The 18,821-nt window shown below is 40.1% G+C and overlaps 1 protein-coding gene across 1 annotated transcript in view; it reads right to left on the reverse strand.

The window, feature by feature from the left end:
- The window catches only part of LOC117528788 (ras-related C3 botulinum toxin substrate 3-like), a 33,820-nt gene extending 17,055 nt beyond the window's left edge, over window positions 1-16,765 (reverse strand). Inside the window, exons 1-2 of the mRNA XM_034191412.1 lie at window positions 16,455-16,765; window positions 8,334-8,405 (exon numbers count right to left, since the gene is read on the reverse strand). Coding sequence (XP_034047303.1) covers window positions 8,334-8,405; window positions 16,455-16,489 — 107 coding nt within the window. The 5' untranslated portion in view covers window positions 16,490-16,765. The remainder of the gene's footprint in view (window positions 1-8,333; window positions 8,406-16,454) is intronic.
- Between the last annotated feature and the right edge of the window lie 2,056 nt (window positions 16,766-18,821).

Genomic DNA, 18,821 nt, shown 5'->3' on the forward strand with positions numbered 1-18,821 from the left:
CATTTTGTATGAGACGAACTCAAAGATCTAAAACTTTTTCCACATACACAATATCACCATTTCCCTCAAATATTGTTCACAAACCAGTCTAAATCTGTGATAGTGAGCACTTCTCCTTTGTTGAGATAATCCATCCCACCTCACAGGTGTGCCATACCAAGATACTGATTAGACACCATAATTAGTGCACAGGTGTGCCTTAAACTGTCCACAATAAAAGGCCACTCTGAAAGGTGCAGTTTTATCACACAGCACAATGCCACAGATGTCGCAAGATTTGAGGGAGCGTGCAATTGGCATGCCGACAGCAGGAATGTCAACCAGAGCTGTTGCTCGTGTATTGAATGTTCATTTCTCTACCATAAGCCGTCTCCAAAGGCATTTCAGAGAATTTGGCAGTACATCCAACCAGCCTCACAACCGCAGACCACGTGTAACCACACCAGCCCAGGACCACCACATCCAGCATGTTCACCTCCAAGATCGTCTGAGACCAGCCACTCGGACAGCTGCTGAAACAATCGGTTTGCATAACCAAAGAATTTCTGCACAAACTGTCAGAAACCGTCTCAGGGAAGCTCATCTGCATTCTCGTCGTCCTCATCGGGGTCTCAACCTGACTCCAGTTCGTCGTCATAACCGACTTGAGTGGACAAATGCTCACATTTGCTGGCGTTTGGCACATTGGAGAGGTGTTCTCTTCACGGATGAATCCCGGTTCACACTGTCCAGGGCAGATGGCAGACAGCGTGTGTGGCGTCGTGTGGGTGAGCGGTTTTCTGATGTCAATGTTGTGGATCGAGTGGCCCATGGTGGTGGTGGGGTTACGGTATGGGCAGGCGTCTGTTATGGACGAAGAACACAGGTGCATTTTATTGATGGCATTTTGAATGCACAGAGATACCGTGACGAGATCCTGAGGCCCATTGTTGTGCCACATCCAAGACCATCACCTCATGTTGCAGCAGGATAATGCACGGCCCCATGTTGCAAGGATCTGTACACAATTCTTGGAAGCTGAAAATGTCCCAGTTCTTGCATGGCCGGCATACTCACCGGACATGTCACCCATTGAGCATGTTTGGGATGCTCTGGACCGGCGTATACGACAGCGTGTACCAGTTCCTGCCAATATCTAGCAACTTCGCACAGCCATTGAAGAGGAGTGGACCAACATTCCACAGGCCACAATTGACAACCTGATCAACTCTATGCGAAGGAGATGTGTTGCACTGCATGAGGCAAATGGTGGTCACACCAGATACTGACTGGTATCTCCCCCACCCCTAATAAAACAAAACTGCACCTTTCAGAGTGGCCTTTTATTGTGGACAGTCTAAGGCACACCTGTGCACTAATCATGGTGTCTAATCAGCATCTTGGTATGGCACACCTGTGAGGTGGGATGGATTATCTCAGCAAAGAAGTGCTCACTATCACAGATTTAGACTGGTTTGTGAACAATATTTGAGGGAAATGGTGATATTGTGTATGTGGAAAAAGTTTTAGATCTTTGAGTTCATCTCATACAAAATGGGAGCAAAGCCAAAAGTGTCGTGTTTATATTTTTGTTGAGTACAAAATTCAATCTATAAAATGACAGTTGCTATTCAGAACTGAGGTATTAGGGCCTCTGTTGCAAAATATACTCAGATATTGAGATTAATGTGGAAATATTTTGAGCTAAATGTCATACTGTTTAGAGAACAAATATTAATTTGTTAAATTGAAATAAAGTCAACTTTATGTGGTTCTTTGGATAAAACAGCCTTCTGCACAATATTATTTCAGTGTCCCAATACTTGTGACACTCTGATGCTGAAGTCCAAGAAGACAAAGTATTTCCCTGTTTGCATAACATAACCAGTTCTTCCTCAGCCTTCAGGCTACAAAAGCTCTGTTCTTTTATCACTCATCTCCCTTTTTAAATCTGTTTATTTATGAACAATTATATGTTTGATGTATACAACCCCTGGCAATAATTATGGAATCACCGGCCTCGGAGGATGTTCATTCAGTTGTTTAATTTTGTAGAAAAAAGCAGATCACAGACATGACACAAAACTAAAGTCATTTCAAATGGTAACTTTCTGGCTTTAAGAAACACTATAAGAAATCAGGAAAAATAATTGTGGCAGTCAGTAATGGTTACTTTTTTAGACCAAGCAGAGGGAAAAAAATATGGACTCACTCAATTCTGAGGAATAAATTATGGAATCACCCTGTAAATTTTCATCCCGAAAACTAACACCTGCATCAAATCAGATCTGCTCATTAGTCTGCATCTAAAAAGGAGTGATCACACCTTGGAGAGCTGTTGCACCAAGTGGACTGACATGAATCATGGCTCCAACACGAGAGATGTCAATTGAAACAAAGGAGAGGATTATCAAACTCTTAAAAGAGGGTAAATCATCACGCAATGTTGCAAAAGATGTTGGTTGTTCACAGTCACCTGTGTCTAAACTCTGGACCAAATACAAACAACATGGGAAGGTTGTTAAAGGAAAACATACTGGTAGACCAAGGAAGACATCAAAGCGTCAAGATAGAAAACTTAAAGCAATATGTCTCAAAAATCGAAAATGCACAACAAAACAAATGAGGAACGAATGGGAGGAAACTGGAGTCAACGTCTGTGACTGAACTGTAAGAAACCGCCTAAAGGAAATGGCATTTACATACAGAAAAGCTAAACGAAAGCCATCATTAACACCTAAACAGAAAAAAACAAGGTTACAACGGGCTAAGGAAAAGCAATTGTGGACTGTGGATGACTGGATGAAAGTCATATTCAGTGATGAATCTCGAATCTGCATTGGGCAAGGTGATGATGCTGGAACTTTTGTTTGGTGCCGTTCCAATGAGATTTGAGTGATTCCATATTTTTTTCCCTCTGCATGGTCTAAAAAAGTAACCGTTACTGACTTCCACAATTTTTTTTCCTGATTTCTTATAGTGTTTCTTAAAGCCAGAAAGTTGCCATTTGAAATGACTTTAGTTTTGTGTCATGTCTGTGATCTGCTTTTTTTCTACAATATTAAACAACTCAATGAACATCCTCCGAGGCCGGTGATTCCATAATTTTTGCCAGGGATTGTATTCTGCATCTTGAAACCATCTTCTCACATTTGATGTAGTCAAAAAAAATCTCATTCATCAACAGTCTGTGCCAGAGGGACATCAGAGATCAACACACAGTAACTTACTCAAAAGATCCACAACCAGTGTTTTCATCATGAGTTCCCAAAACAGCATGTCCCAAACCAGGAAGCTCAACGATCACTTACATAAGAATGTCCAGCAAAGAGAAACCTGTTCTACCAGTCACCAGAATTTTCCATTACAAAAACAACGTGACAGCAATGCGCCACCCTACCCGTGCAGTGACTCATGAATGATCAACTTAATTCAAATTAATTTTAAACTAGAGATCTACTGTATGAACAAGCTAAAAAATAAAGAAAGAAAGAAAGAAATTCACACACACACACACAAGTCATAAATCTTTTGTGATGAAATACTTGAATTAAACTAATAAACTTCAGGACTGAAGAGCCCAACTAGTGTTTTGATACATAACTGATAAATATGTTTTTAAATAAAAGTTCAATTATCTCCAGTTGAAAATGTAAGACGAGAATAATTTTTCTTCATGCACATCTTCGTTCAGTGTGCTATCACTGTGTAAAGATTCACTGAAATCCACCAACCTAGGAGTTGTGCCTAAGCGTCTCACAGGCAGATGGACAGACAGACTGATTCCTCGACCTCCAAAATTTCAAAGGCAGCATTATATTAACCCTCTTGGGCCGACGCCGTCGTACACGAAAGCTAAGACCAAGCTTTACTAAATTATAAATAACTTTTTAATGATATGAGATAGAAACACTTTTTTTTTTGCTGAAAAGTTAACTCCACGGACTTTCGAGCCAGTCATCGGCCATCTTTGTACTCCTCATAGAAGCTGTGTGATGACGTGTGCAATGTGAGTGTCCAATCGGAATTGCTCCACCGTCACATGGTTTCGGACCCCAGAGGGTTAATGTTATACTATGCCTAAAATATGGAAAAACCTACAGTCTACCTATGCTTTTACATTGTTTAATCAGACTCAGACAACTTTATTGATCCCTAAAAGGGCAATTCATTTCACACCCAATTACTTCATACAAATATACAGCAATTAATCCACAATTATTACTAGTTGAACGTAATAATGCCCCACATCAAGATTAAAACAACTGCACATATACATTTGATTGTTTATGTACACTAAACTTTGAAACAGTCCGTCATCCAAAGTGAGAAAATGTGAGTGTGGGGAGCTGCAGCAACACGTGGTCTCGCAGCCAGCTTGGGGGGAATGGGGAGCTGCTGCAGCTAAAGCTGCGCTGCGCCCCGAAGGGGGAGGGGAGTGGCGTGAGCGGGGGATGGGAGCATGCATATCAGTTACTGTCCATGTGTGGGTGGCAGATGAGTTAAGTTAATGTCAGTTTCTGTCCGTGTGTGCTGGAGTGGCAATAGATAAGAAGGCAACCAAATGGTTCACCAAGGCCGTGGAAATTCTTCTGGAGGAAAACAACGGGGTGTTTTGACCTTCAGAGGCTGATAAGCCTGCCATGTTTATGGTTGAACAGTGAAAACACATTTGCAGTTCTCATGTACAACCAGATCCAATTCTGGAGTATTTCCTGGTCTCCGACATGTTCCTTTGCAAGGCGTACATTTGCTCCGAGATGTTATCCAACTTGCGTCCGAGTTCAAGGGTGAACGCACTCTGAGAATATATCGCCTTGCCCAACTCATTAATCATGACGGACAGGTCAGGGGTTGTGGTTCTGGTGGCAGCCGTCTTGCCAATTCTCCGGTAGATCAGGGCAGCACATAAGCCAATAAGTACCATCCCTCCTATGATAAAACCCAATATAAATAAATCGTACACACCCTCCACAGAAAGTGGCACCAAGCATGCGACATGCCATTTCTCCCAGGCGTCGAGAACATAGCCCGCAGGGTAGGTTCCATCTGGGCACACAGGGTGCCCCGGCCCTGATTTGGTTGTTGAAAAAATGGTGTCAATAGCGTTCAGAGACCAGCTGATCAATTCCATGGTTAATCCAATATAGTTAGAAAAATTCACAGTTTGGTGAAGTAGGGACTTTGAAGGTTGGAGCAGAGATAGAGGAGGAGATGCAACCGCCCTCGCCGGAGTCCCAAGCAGATGACAACTGTTTGCAAAACCTGTAGGACAAAACTCAAGTCACTTACCAGAACTGCTTTGCTTTTGCTCACACCCTTTCGGTCACATGAGTACATTGTTGAGTTGTTTTGTTATGAGTTTTTGTTATTGTTGACTTGTGTGCCAAATAAATTAATTCATTCTTTCATTCATTCAAATGTGCTTTTTTCTTTATCTCGCTCAGATAAACTTGCTCTCAAACGCTCACAAACAAGATCATATACTTTTCTTTGCACAGTCACAGAAATAAAAAACAGAACTAAGTAAAATCACACCAACTTTAGTCATTTAGCCAATAATTGACTAATGTACAACCCCAATTCCAATGAAGTTGGAACGGTGTGTAAAATGTAAATAAAAACAGAATACAAATGATTTGCAAATCCTCTTCAACCTATATTCAATTGAATACACTACAAAGACAAGATATTTAATGTTCAAACTGATAGACTTTATTGTTTTTGTGCAAATATTTGCTCATTTTGAAATGGATGCCTTCAACACGTTTCAAAAAAGCTGGGACAGTGGTATGTTTACCACTGTGTTACATCACCTTTCCTTCTAACAACACTCAATAAGCGTTTGGGAACTGAGGACACTAACTGTTGAAGCTTTGTAGTTGGAATTCTTTCCCATTCTTGCTTGATGTACGACTTCAGTTGTTCAACAGTCCGGGGTCTCTGTTGTCGTATTTTGCACTTCATAATGCGCCACACAGTTTCAATGGGTGACAGGTCTGGTCTGCAGGCAGGCCAGTCTAGTACCCGCACTCTTTTACTACAAAGCCACACTGTTGAACACATGCAGAATGTGGCTTGGCATTGTCTTGCTGAAATAAGCAGGGACGTCCCTGAAAAAGAAGTTGCTTGGATGGCAGCATGGGTTGCTCCAAAACCTGGATGTACCTTTCAGCAGTAATGGTGCCATCACAGATGTGTAAGTTGCCCATGCCATGAGCACTAACGCACCCCCATACCATCACAGATGCTGGCTTTTAACAATCTGGGTGGTCTTTTTCCTCTTTTGTCCGGAGGACATGACATCCATGATTTCCAAAAACAACTTGAAATGTGGACTCATCAGACCACAGCACACTTTTCCACTTTGCGTCTGTCCATTTCAAATGAGCTCGGGCCCAGAGAAGACGGCGGTGTTTCTGGATGTTGCTTTGCATGGTAGAGTTTTAACTTGCACGTGTAGATGTAGCGATGAACTGTGTTAACTGACAATGGTTTTCTGAAGTGTTCCTGAGCCCACGTGGGAAGATCCTTTACACAATGATGTTGGTTTTTAATGCAGTGCTGTCTGAGGGATCGAAGGTCACTGGCATTTTTCAATTTCAATTTTCGATTTATTTTCATTTATATAGTGCCAAATCACAACAGAGTTGCCTCAAAGCGCTTCACACAGGTAAGGTCTAACCTTACCAACCCCCAGAGCAACAGAGGTAAGGAAAAACTCCCTCTGAGGAAGAAACCTCAAGCAGACCAGACTCAAAGGGGTGACCCTCTGCTTGGGCCATGCTACAAACATAAATTACAGAACAATTCACGGACGAATATACAAGAAATGCTATTGGCGCACAGGACAGGAGGATTGCCAACACGAATACAACTCCCATCTCTGGATGGAGCTGCACCTTAAACAGAGAAAAACAGAATCAGGCATCAGAAAGACAAAAAATACTGTATAATTTGCCAGCATTAAACAACAAAAAAAAAAGAGAGAAATACTAAGGTGATCACCGGCCACTAGCCCTAAACTTCACTAAAAGACAGAGAATTTAGGTAAAGTTGAAGCTGCAGCCCACTCCAATTGCTAATAAATGAATTAAAAGAGTAAAAAGCGTAAAACAAAACTGTACCAGTATGCTAGCCATATGAAAGGGAAAATAAGTGCGTCTTAAGTCTGGACTTGCAATGACATTCCCTTGTCGTTGGCAGCACCGTGGATCAGCATCAGCCATAGACAGCATGGGATGAATCTTCGCTATATTTCGCAGGTGGAAGAAAGCAGTCCTAGTAATATTTCTAATGTGGAGGCCGAAGGACAACAAAGGATCAAAAATTACCCCAATTCCTCACTCTGTCAGTGTGATGTATGACACACGAGCCGAGGCTGAGCGTTAACTGGTCAAATTGATGCCATGTCTCACTGGACCAAGAACCATTATTTCAGTCTTATCAGAGTTTAAAAGTAGGAAGTTTCTAGACATCCAACTTCTCACTGCTGCAAGGCAATCTTCTAAGGATTTTATGTGAACGAGATTACCAGCGGTTATCGGCATGTATAACCGAGTATCATCTGCATAGCAGTGAAAGGTAATCCCAAAACGCCGCAATATGTGCCCAAGGGGTGCTATATAAAGGGAGAAAATGTTCAATGCTGGTTTTCAGCCTTGCCGCTTATGTGTAGAAAGTTCTCCAGATTTCTGACTCTTCTGATTATATTATGGACTGTAGATGATGGAATCCCTAAATTCCTTGCAATTGAACGCTGATTGTTCTTAAACTGTTGGACTATTTTTTCCACACACTTATTCACAAAGTGGTGATCCTCGCCCCATCTTTGCTTGTCAACGGCTGAGCATTTTGGGGATGGTCCTTTTATACCCAATCATGACACTCACCTGTTTCCAATTAGGTGTTCTTTGAGCATTCATCAGCTTTTCCAGTCTTTTGTTGCCCCGTCTCCAACTTTTTTGAAATGTGTTGCAGGCATCATTTCAAAATGAGCAAATCTTTGCGCAAAAACAAAAAAGTCTATCAGTTTGAACATTAAATATCTTGTCTTTGTGGTGTATTCAATTGAATATAGGTTGAAGAGGAGTTGCAAATCATTGTATTCTGTTTTTATTTACATTTCACACAACATCCCAACTTCAATGGAATTGGGGTTGTACCACATTTGTGACACCCCAGCAACAGTTTGCGTTGCTTCTTCCCCAACTGCCTGATGTAGAAATTCACTGGTGACTGTCAAAGGTGACCGCCAAAGGTGACCGCCATGCCGATGCATTTGTTTCAGCTGCAGTTGTCTAAGCATTGGTCACTGTGTAGGTATAAAGTCTGCGTAACTCTTGTCAACTCACACTGTGGGAATGTACTCTCCAGGAAAGGCATTGGTGGTGTAGCTGATGAGCAGGCAGGTCTTACCTACAGCTCTGGAAATGTAAGAAAGAAAAACATTAGCTCAGATGATAGAAACTCACCCCTCCTCCACACACACGCACACACACCTACTTTAACAATCATTAAAGGTTTCGGTTGTGACTGATCGAGCACTTTTGCTGTGAAATATTAAAGCAAAATTCGACTGTGTAGTTCACAAAAATTCAAAACATGATGTACATAATTTGATGGCATTTATAGATGGCTGCATGTCTCTGTACAATTAAGTTTAATTCTGTGAGATGTACAGTTACAAGGATATGTTCACAAATAAATAAAAATCAGCCTTAAAAACATGCCATTCAATGAGCTAATGGTTTAAATTTAGCACAATATCAATATACGCATGTTCTATGCAACACTGGAACGTGTCCGCTTGTCCTTACAATACTCAGTGTTTGAAACAAACAGCATAAAGTCTCTTTCACTAGTTGTTCTTAATAAAATATTTTTATTCAGACCTGTTACGAGTGTGGCTGGCATTTGTTAAGGTTGAAAAGTGACCAAAAATAGTACAAGCCGCCTGTGTGCTTGGGTAAAAATCAACAGTAAATAATTTCCTTTCCTTCCTTTGCTGCAATGCGCATTTGATGATGGAGCACTCCTCATTCTACCAAAGACTCCAGGACTCCACTATGCTACAGTATGGAGAATTGTACAACTCCATCCATGGTTCCAAGATGAGCAGGAGAGGTAAATATTCACTCAGTTTCATGGTATTATGACTTCAAAATATGAATAACAGGACAATCAAAGACTGTGCTGCTGTGGTATCCACCACACCCAAAAGAAGCTGTTAAACCTGCCAGATACTTCACCACTTAAGAACAGTCTCAGCTCACTGAGATGCATAGGTAAATTGGGTCCACATCTGAATCACAGTATGTAGTTTGGTTGGCTCCGATTTTCAATAGATTGAGAGGAGAATTTGAGTCATACACGATTTCTTTGCACATGAGATTCTGGTACACTATGAAGCCAGTGTTTTCTCTTTACTCAATTTCTAAAGTTGGATTCTGCCTTTGCTGTCTGAGAACATGAAATAGTCTTGTTCTCCTGGTGCTCTTCTTTGGTGGGTTATTGTCATTCTCTTGCATTTCTCTGGATGGAGTTTCTTCTACTTATATATACTTATACTTATCTCATCTTGCAGCTTTTGGCAGCACTATTCACCATGGATCACTCTAAATCTTTGCGTAATATGCAATTATGCAAATACAGAGTGGAGCTGACAACATTGTCTGGGACGTTGTTTATGTACAGTATAAAAAGCAGTGGGCCAAGGTCTCTACCCTGTGAGATTCTGCTCAGCACTGCGATCCATAGAGTGTGCTTGTCTAACTGTAACTCGCTGCTGCTTTCCAAGCAGAAAGTTGCCTGTCCAGCCTAACACCTTCCCTCTGATGTCATAGTTCTTCAACTTCTCCAGTAATCATTTGTCAAGATGTCAAAAGCTTTCATGAAGTCTGAGGTCAGCCACAATCAGGGCACATTTTGTAACAAAGTCTTGTTACAAGTTTTCAACTTAATTAATTTGAGCTGTATTGTGCATTGGATATAGTTTTTGTACAAGCTGATAGAACTCCTATAAATTTTACTTTTGTGGCACCATAAAATGTTAAGATTTGTTTTATAATATAAAGTATCATGTAAAAAAGTATATTTATATATTATGATATTCCACCTTGATTTTAAGTAATCAGAATATAGAGTAAAACTTTCGAGATGTTTATTTAATCCTCCTTAATTGTTTATAATAAACCACAAATATGTTTTAGCATTTTCAGGAGAACATAGATGTTAGTTAGCTTCAGTCACCACCACGGACTTCTAAATCACTGTTGTTACAAAATATTTGAAAATTGAACACAAGCAATAACACCCAGCTGACATTAAACTAATAACCTAAACCTCTACTTATTTTACCTTTTTAGTTTAAAATCTTCATTAGATTTATTTCCGACAACAACTTTTTATGTTGGTAACAAAATAGAGGCTTCTCGAGTTATGTGCGCTTCTGTCTAGTGCGTACAATTTTGTGACACCACAATGCATTCTGGGACAAATGTTGACATGTCCCACTATATGTGACAGTATAACAGTTTTGTTTATCTAGTGTGTTTTTAAGGTGATTGACTGGCTTTAATGATTCCCAGACAACATGGTTTTCTTCTGTGAAGCTGAAGAATGAGCATGTCATACAAGAAAACTGAAAAAGCTGAACATTTACCCATGGAAGACAACTATCAGAGATTCTCCATTTATATTCAGACTCCTGCCGATCAAATTCCCCAAGATCGTCATATCTGCCCTCTGGCTGTTCTAGGAATGCTCATAACTCATTCTTGTTTTTGATGCACACATGTAGTCCTTTCCCAGATAGACAGCAGTACATCAAAAGCCATGCTTGATTCTGGCTGGTCCCCACCTCCTCTGCGAGGACCAGCCAGTGTTGGTTTTTGTGTGTCAAGTAGTTGCCAGGATGAGACGTGCATTTTTACGCACTAGGCAGAAGTACACATAACTTAGGTAGCTTCTATTGGTAACACAAACACTGGTTTCACAATTATGCGTGTGAAAAGTCAGGTACTGTCTGTCCCCCAATTACAAATTTCTGTAATGTGCAGAATGTTTTGGGCTATTCCACAGAGCCCCGTTCCTTCCTGTTTCATCCCAAATAGCAAATTGGGGTGCGTTTTGAAGCATCACAGTAACATCCTGATCCATCTTTGTCAGTCATGAACGTGACATTAGAGCTGGCACAATTAGTCGACTAGTCACAATTACGTCGACTATCAAAATAGTCGGCAACTAATTTATTACTCAACGTCATCTTTTTTTTAAGCTTCGGTTTTCTCTCAAAACTGCTGCTGTATCTTCCGCTGCCTTTCTGTCCTTGACGCACATGCGCAGTAATCTGGATCAGCCGTGATATCACCGGAAAAGTTATGCCCAAACAATATCATGGCTAGCCGGCAACAAAGCTCAAAGGTTTGGGAGCATTTTAGCCAAATTAAAGAGAAAAACATGTAATGCAAAATCTACAAGGTAGAACTTGCCTTCCATGGCAGTACAACAATGATGCAGGAGCATCTGAGAAGGAAACACGCTGTGGCTGATTCTGACGAAGCGAGAGTAATCTCGGTAAGCTAACTGGCTAGTTAGCCACTAACATTAATGTCTATAGTGAGCTACTTACTTAGCTGTAAATGTTAACATTAACGATGACAATTTCATTAGCCTTAGCAGACATATGTGTCTGCTATAACATTATAACAGCGATGTCATGTTTGAATAAGAAATGTGATAATGCTAATGTTTTATAACGCTAAGTTACAGCGCTAAAAAATACATTCCTCTTCAATGAACGACTTTGTTACCAAGTAAAAGTTGAATGAACTATCATCTTAACTGTCTTTATTTTTAGTTAGCACATATCTTAGACACTTCAAGCTTGAAGCTAATGATGGTTATGTAAGAGCAGCTGCATACTGGTGCATTAAGCCACAATTTACGTTTGATCCGATTAGTCGACTAATCGCAAAAATAATCGGTGACTAGTTGATTATCAAAATAATTGTTTGTGGCATCCCTACTTGATATATGTAGTAGTTAAGGCTATCATCAGCACCAGTTTTGAAATAGGGGTGAAATTTTCAAGCTGTTCAAAAATTTCATCCCAATATGCCGAATCGTCACTGGTCCATGTAACATCCGGGTATTTGTAGTCTTAACAGCTTCAATCATGTTCAAATGTCTTTAAACGGAGTAGGCCCAGTGAGAACAGCTTGAAAATTGTTTTATTGTGCTCCATTGGGGTAAACATCTGAAGCAGAAGCAGCTTTTGTTGCAGTTCTGGTCAACGGCGCAGCGCTTTACTTTCATTTTCGGGTGGTTTGCAAGGTCTGCACTTTATAAGTCACTTCAGCTGCCAGGTCAGCATTTGCAGTTTCATCCTGTTTTTGCCTTTTTGGATCATGGCCGATTGTAACAGAATGGCACCCTGTGGAAATGGGGTGTTGGCTTCAAAATAATTTCAACTCTATACCAGTATAGATATCAATAGGTTGTTTCATACGAGAGTTGTTACAGTGCATCCGGAAAGTATTCACAGTGCTTCACTTTTTCCACATTTTGTTACGTTACAGCCTTATTCCAAAATGGATGAAATTCATTTTTTTTTCCCTCAAAATTCTACACACAGTTCATTCTGTTTCCACTGATCATCCCTGAGATGTTTCTTCAGCTTAACTGGAGTCCACCTGGAATAAATTCAGATGATTGGACATGATTTGGAAAGGCACACACCTGTCTACATATAAGGTCCCACAGTTGACAGTGCATGTCAGAGCACAAACCAAGCATGAAGTCAAAGGAATTGTCTGCAGACCTCAGAGACAGGATTGTCTCGAGGCACAAATCTGGGGAAGGGTACAGAAACATTTCTGCTGCTTTGAAGGTCCCAATGGGCACAGTGGCCTCCATCATCCAAAAATGGAAGAAGTTCAGATCCACCAGGACTCTTCCGAGAGTTGGCCGCACATCTAAACTGAGCAATCGGGGAAGAAGGGCCTTGTTCATGGAGATGACCAAGAACCCTATGGTCACTCTGTCAGAGCTCCAGCATTCCTCTGTGGAGAGAGGAGAACCTTCCAGAAGGGCAACCATCTCTGTAGCAATCCAACAATCAGGCCTGTATGGTAGAGTGGTCAGACGGAAGCCAATCCTTAGTAAAAGGCACATGGCAGCCTGTCTGGTGTTTGTCAAAAAGGCACCTGAAGGAATGTCAGACCATGAGAAACAAAATCCTCTGGTCTGATGAGAAAAAGATTGAACTCTTTGGCTTCATTGCCAGGTGTCATGTTTGGAGGAAACCAGGCACCATCCCTACAGTGAAGCATGGTGGTGGCAGCATCATGCTTAGGGATGGGTATTGATAAGATTTTATCGATATCGATGCCATTATCGATTCTGCTTATCGGTCCGATTCCTTATCGATTCCCTTATCGATACCTCGTGAATTTTGTACTAAAAGTAGGCTTTACAGGTTTTCTATGTATTTCATTGAGTCTTAAAGTAAATAAATATGAAATTGGTCACTGTATCCTTGATCTCTGGACATAAATCAAAATAAACAAAACTGTGTTTCGCTTTGAAGTTATTAATTCAGACTGGATTCTATCGTTCTAACTTGACTCTGGAGAGAGCCGCACAGCGTTTGGAGCTGTGTGAACAGAACGGAGGATGATTCTCGTTTCTTTCTCCCAACAAAACAGGAGTCCCAGTTAGTAACTTTAATCCGCACATATTCAGGGATGAAAGTGGTGAAAAACAAAAAAAGCTGAAACCCAAAATTACCCCCCAACACCACCTGCACGAAAATGTTTGAATTCTAGAAGGTGTGAAATGCAATCTGGGACTATTCCAGACGATAAATTGGAGTGAGTGCAGCATCCATTTAGGTGAGAAAAAAAAAACAACTTTCCTTATTCAAATTCATTCCAGTAGTATTCTGCTCTTACTAGGATGCAGCAGTTTTCTAGCTTTGCAGATAGTTCTGGAGGAAATCACTGAAGAAATTAACACATTGAAAATGTGGTTTGACCAAAACAAACTGTCATTAAACTTAAATAAAACAGGGATGAAATGGAGGTATAAGAGTCACTAGGTGTTCACAGGAAACATTTATTTCTGTATGTATTTATTTATTTATTTATGTATGTTCATTGTTAGTTGCTTTTATATTTTCTGTTGTATTTCTATTCAGGTTCTTTTTGTCTCTTTCTCTAAAATTGTATATAATAAGTATGTATTGTATATAATAATCATTAGATTATTAATATATAAACAAAAATAAATTTAAGAAATATTACAATTTGAAAACAAATGCACCTGAACGTGATGACAGCTGCAACTGCTTAATGCTAACTTTTAACATTGAAAATGCCATAGACATGCTAACGCGTTAGCATCGCTCCCGTTTTTAAGTTATAAAATACATCTCTCAACTGTTTCAGAAGACCATAACAGGTCAGTTTAACATAGAAAAGGTAAATAATACTCACAGACGTATGCTCTTAAGGTTTTAGCGGGGGGAAAATTAAGCGAAAAAAAGAAAGAATAAACAAAGCAATAGATCGAAGTATTGCTTCAATCTGCGAACCACTGCTTCGATTGGTTCAAGGTTCAAAGCAAAGCCGCGCTGCAGAAAAGTTGATTACGGACCCGCTGCAAGCTCTGTAATCAATGTAGAGAAATTATCATTTTCCACATAAACACCCCCCAAAACAACGACCACTCTGAAGGATGGATAACAGAATCGTTAAGCACAAAGCTTACTGATGTCGGTGGATCGAATTATTTCTTAACGATACCCGAAAGGAACCGGTTCTCGATACCCATCCCTAATCATGCTGTTTTTTTGTTTTTTTTTTCAGAAGCAGGAATTGGGAGACTGGTCAGGATTGAGGGAAAGATGAATACAGCAATGTACAGAGACATCCTGGATAAAAACCTGCTCCAGAGCGCACTTGACCTCAGACTTGGGTGACGGTTCATCTTTCAGCAAAACAATGACCCTAAAAACACAGCCAAGATATCAAAGGAGTGGATTCAGGACAACTCTGTGAATTTCCTTGAGTGGTCCAGCCAGAGCCCAGACCTGAATATGATTGAACATCTCTGGAGAGATCTGAAAATGGTTGTACACCGTCACTTCCCATCCAAAGAGGGATGGGCAAAACTGCCCAAAGATAGGTGCACCAAGCTTGTGGCATCATATTCAAGAAGACTTGAGGCTCTAATTGCTGTCAAAGGTGCATCAACAAAGTATTGAGCAAAGGGTGTGAAAAAAAATTGGTTTGATGCTACTGAAAATTAAATAAAAATAAAAAAATTAAAAAAAATTCTCCAAAATTTTTCACAATTACTTTTTTTTATATAACATTGATGCTATTGAAAATTTCCAACAATAAAAAATTCTCCATTAGCCCCCGGGCTCTCTTCAGTTTATTTGTCTTGTTTTGGGGTGGGAGAGCAGAAGGATATGTGTGTGTATTGTGTTCTGTTTCTTGTAAAATGAAAAGTTCTAAAGTATATATTAAAAAAATTCTCTGATGCGCTGTTATGGGCAATAGCGCGGAACATTATTCTTGGCTGTGCGTAATGATTCCTGATCATTCACCAGCGACACGTGCCATTAACCGTAACGCGTTGCAGCAGTTCCCGAGGAGACCTGATGCCACTGCCTCAAATCATCACATTCATGATCAGCGGAAAATTTAAAAAATAAAAAAATTCACCCAACGTTTTTCCAAAAATGAGCACTGTAGTATAACAAGCAGGAGACCACTGATGTGTTCAGTGAATTTGGTGACACCACACCTTTTTACAATGAATTTATTGAATATTTTGTGGTGTTTTTTTTTCGTGTATTTTGTAGACGGTCCCTACGCTTCCGTTTCTCTGCCGCCTGCTCATTCTGATCAATGTTATTTTTCCAGCTCAGAGCACGGCTCATACGGATAAAAATAAGGTTGTAGCTCGTTGTCTACCTTCCTGAGGTTAGAAACGTGTTGGTTTTTTTCTACAGCGTGTGTCTCAAAATTTATTGAGCCGTGAGCTTCGAATCTGAATATCTTTCTAACTTTACTGGAGTAAGCAATGTCTCGTAGCAACTACAACTAACTGAGCTTCAGATTTCTACCCAAATTAAAGTCTGGTTTGAGAATATTTGAACTACGTTCTAGAAGTATTTTTTTAAATTACATGGGGGGGGAGCGCTAGACGCTAATCTGAATTATTTATCAGAATAACAGTGACTTGCATTCTCGCTCCCAGCTAGTGCAACAGCTTAGAATAATAAATAAATAAAAATAAAACGGCGACTCGTTCTAATTTTAAAAGATAATCAAAAACATATACAATTATTATCACCATAGTAACGTTTTTAAAGCTTAATCGAGGAGCAGGATTTTCTTCATCCAACACGTAGAAACGAGGCACAAACAAAACAATTTTTTAGCTCGATAAATCGAACTTACCCGTCCCCGACAACGACACACTTTATGGCCTGCATTGCGCCGCGGCTACGCTGTTAGTCTGGAGCCAGCTAACGTTAGCCAACTCTTTTCCTTGTCCCAAATGGATCGCAGGAAAATTCGCTCGACAGTGACTCAAAAACGGCTTCTGGCTTTACAACCAAATCCTCATAAGATACTTAAAGGATTGTCGAAAACTTATAGAAACTTAGTGACCACTTTCACACAAGTTTAGGAAGAAATCCTATCGTAACATTCCCATGCATTCGGGAACTGATCTGGAATCTCTGAAAGAAAACAGCGGCCACCACCCCTGAGCAGAGGGGAAAAAAAAAAAAAAAACATAATACCAACTACTACCACTTGGTGGCGTTTGCGGTGTTCTGTCAAACATTGTGACCCGTCACATTTTGGGTGTCTAATTCGGAATTCTACAACTGTTTACAACATTAGAGGCACGGCATTTTGTCGATTTTTGTAACAATAATATAAATTCAACATGTAATTACAATGACTTTAATTGCATCGGGAAAAGAGGAGAAATTCCTAATCAAGAAACAGTTTCACGTGGGTAAAACTGTTTCACACATTTAACAGACACAATTACCGCCATGAAAGTGTCAGAAATCAGACTCGGTTTTCTGTTCCTAACTGTGACACAAGTATTCACAAACCGTGACTTTCAAAATTAATTGCTGCAACTAATATTTTTATTCCCATAGCAGTAGAACATTTCTCTCATTAAATGTGTATTTGTAATATTACTGTATTTCTTTTCTGTAATTTTCTCTAATTCAAAAATCTATGGGATATTGTAACATGATTTCTGGCTAAACTTACTTATATTAGTAAACAACTTTTACGCCTGCTATATCACTCCATCTCATGCTTTTATCTATCCTGTTTTCTGGTGTGTTTTTTTTTTTTTTTACTATTCTGCACTTCTCTATATTTTCCAACAAAAATCCATTGTTGTGGATCAAATGATTTACAACAGAGTTCTAATGCATCAAATCAGTGTCAAGGTGACTCCTATCCTCTGGCAGGCAACAGAGTCCCCCACTGCAAACTTAACAGTTTATTAAACACAAACACACACAAACACACCATCAAGAGGGCTAAGGGAACATGAGTATAAGGCCACATTAAATTCTGGTTTCTCCTTCCATTTTAGGTGCTGGTCCCGATATGAGTGTGGCTGCACCATTGTAAAAATGTCAACTGAATGAGAACGCAAATACTATATGTGCTGAAATTCACTTAGGGCACCAAAATAACAGTGCATGAAAAAAATAAGCATAAAAATGTTCTGCTGGTCAGTATTAAGTTAATTTTATGTTGGGTACAAGTCCGGACACCTATAATGTACCAATTTACTTTGGATACCTAGCAGTTTCATAAATCAAGGCAACTGGAAAGTCTAATTTAGGGTAAACCATCCAAAATTGCATGCCACAATTGGCCACATCACATTTAATGTCATGATTTTCCTATAACATGAAACTGCAACTAATGTGTTTTATGAAAAAATGTTTAATTTACTGTATGCATTCCCACTGTGGTTGCTGTACAATGCCCCCAAACTTGAACAATGATTATTTCATTTTCAAGAATCAGATAATCCCCAAGACTCTTAGTTTCAGACTGTTTCCAGTAAAGAATACTTTGGGGAATAAGGAAAAATTTAATTTTATAGTAAAGAGGCTAAGAATCTGTATCACAGGTATGAGGAACCAAAAGTCATTTTCCAGAAATGAGCCTGCAGCTAAAGAATGAGGAATCAATTGCTGATAACTAGGGACAAAGCATAAAACGACTCAGAATCTGACGTCATTGTGCTGCAGCCTCGCTCACTCTGTTTCGCTCTCATTTTAAGGCAGGACAATAACATGGAGGGTGAGGAGCAATCCGTCCTGCTGTTTGGATAAGACGGCTGATTAAGACAGTGACCGTCTTCTTCAAAGCCGTCTAAAATGCGGAGTTTACCAAAGGAGCTGTCGGTGTGTGTGTCTCTGTGTATGTGTGCGCGCGGAGTCAACAGGCTGCAGACTTCGAGGGAGGGGGTGGGTGAAGGCCCAGTGACACGGCACTTAACGAAGGGCAACGAAGCCCTGACGAATCAAGAAATCTGGACTTTCGTTGACTGTCGCTGCCATCGTTTAACCTTCGCGCAGCTTCGTTCCTGCATTTTTGCCAGGGGTTGTCAAACCTCTCAACCACCACTGCCACCTATCTGCTCCCTTGGAGGTCCTTCAGCCCTTGGTACTTCTTGATTTTCTATTGCTCCTTCTTTCTGACGTTGCTGTCAGATGGGATTACCACATTGATCACAACTTTCAATTTCAATTTATTTTCATTTATATAGCGCCA

This window comes from Thalassophryne amazonica, chromosome 16 (assembly GCF_902500255.1).
Source record: "Thalassophryne amazonica chromosome 16, fThaAma1.1, whole genome shotgun sequence".
NCBI lineage: Eukaryota > Metazoa > Chordata > Actinopteri > Batrachoidiformes > Batrachoididae > Thalassophryne > Thalassophryne amazonica.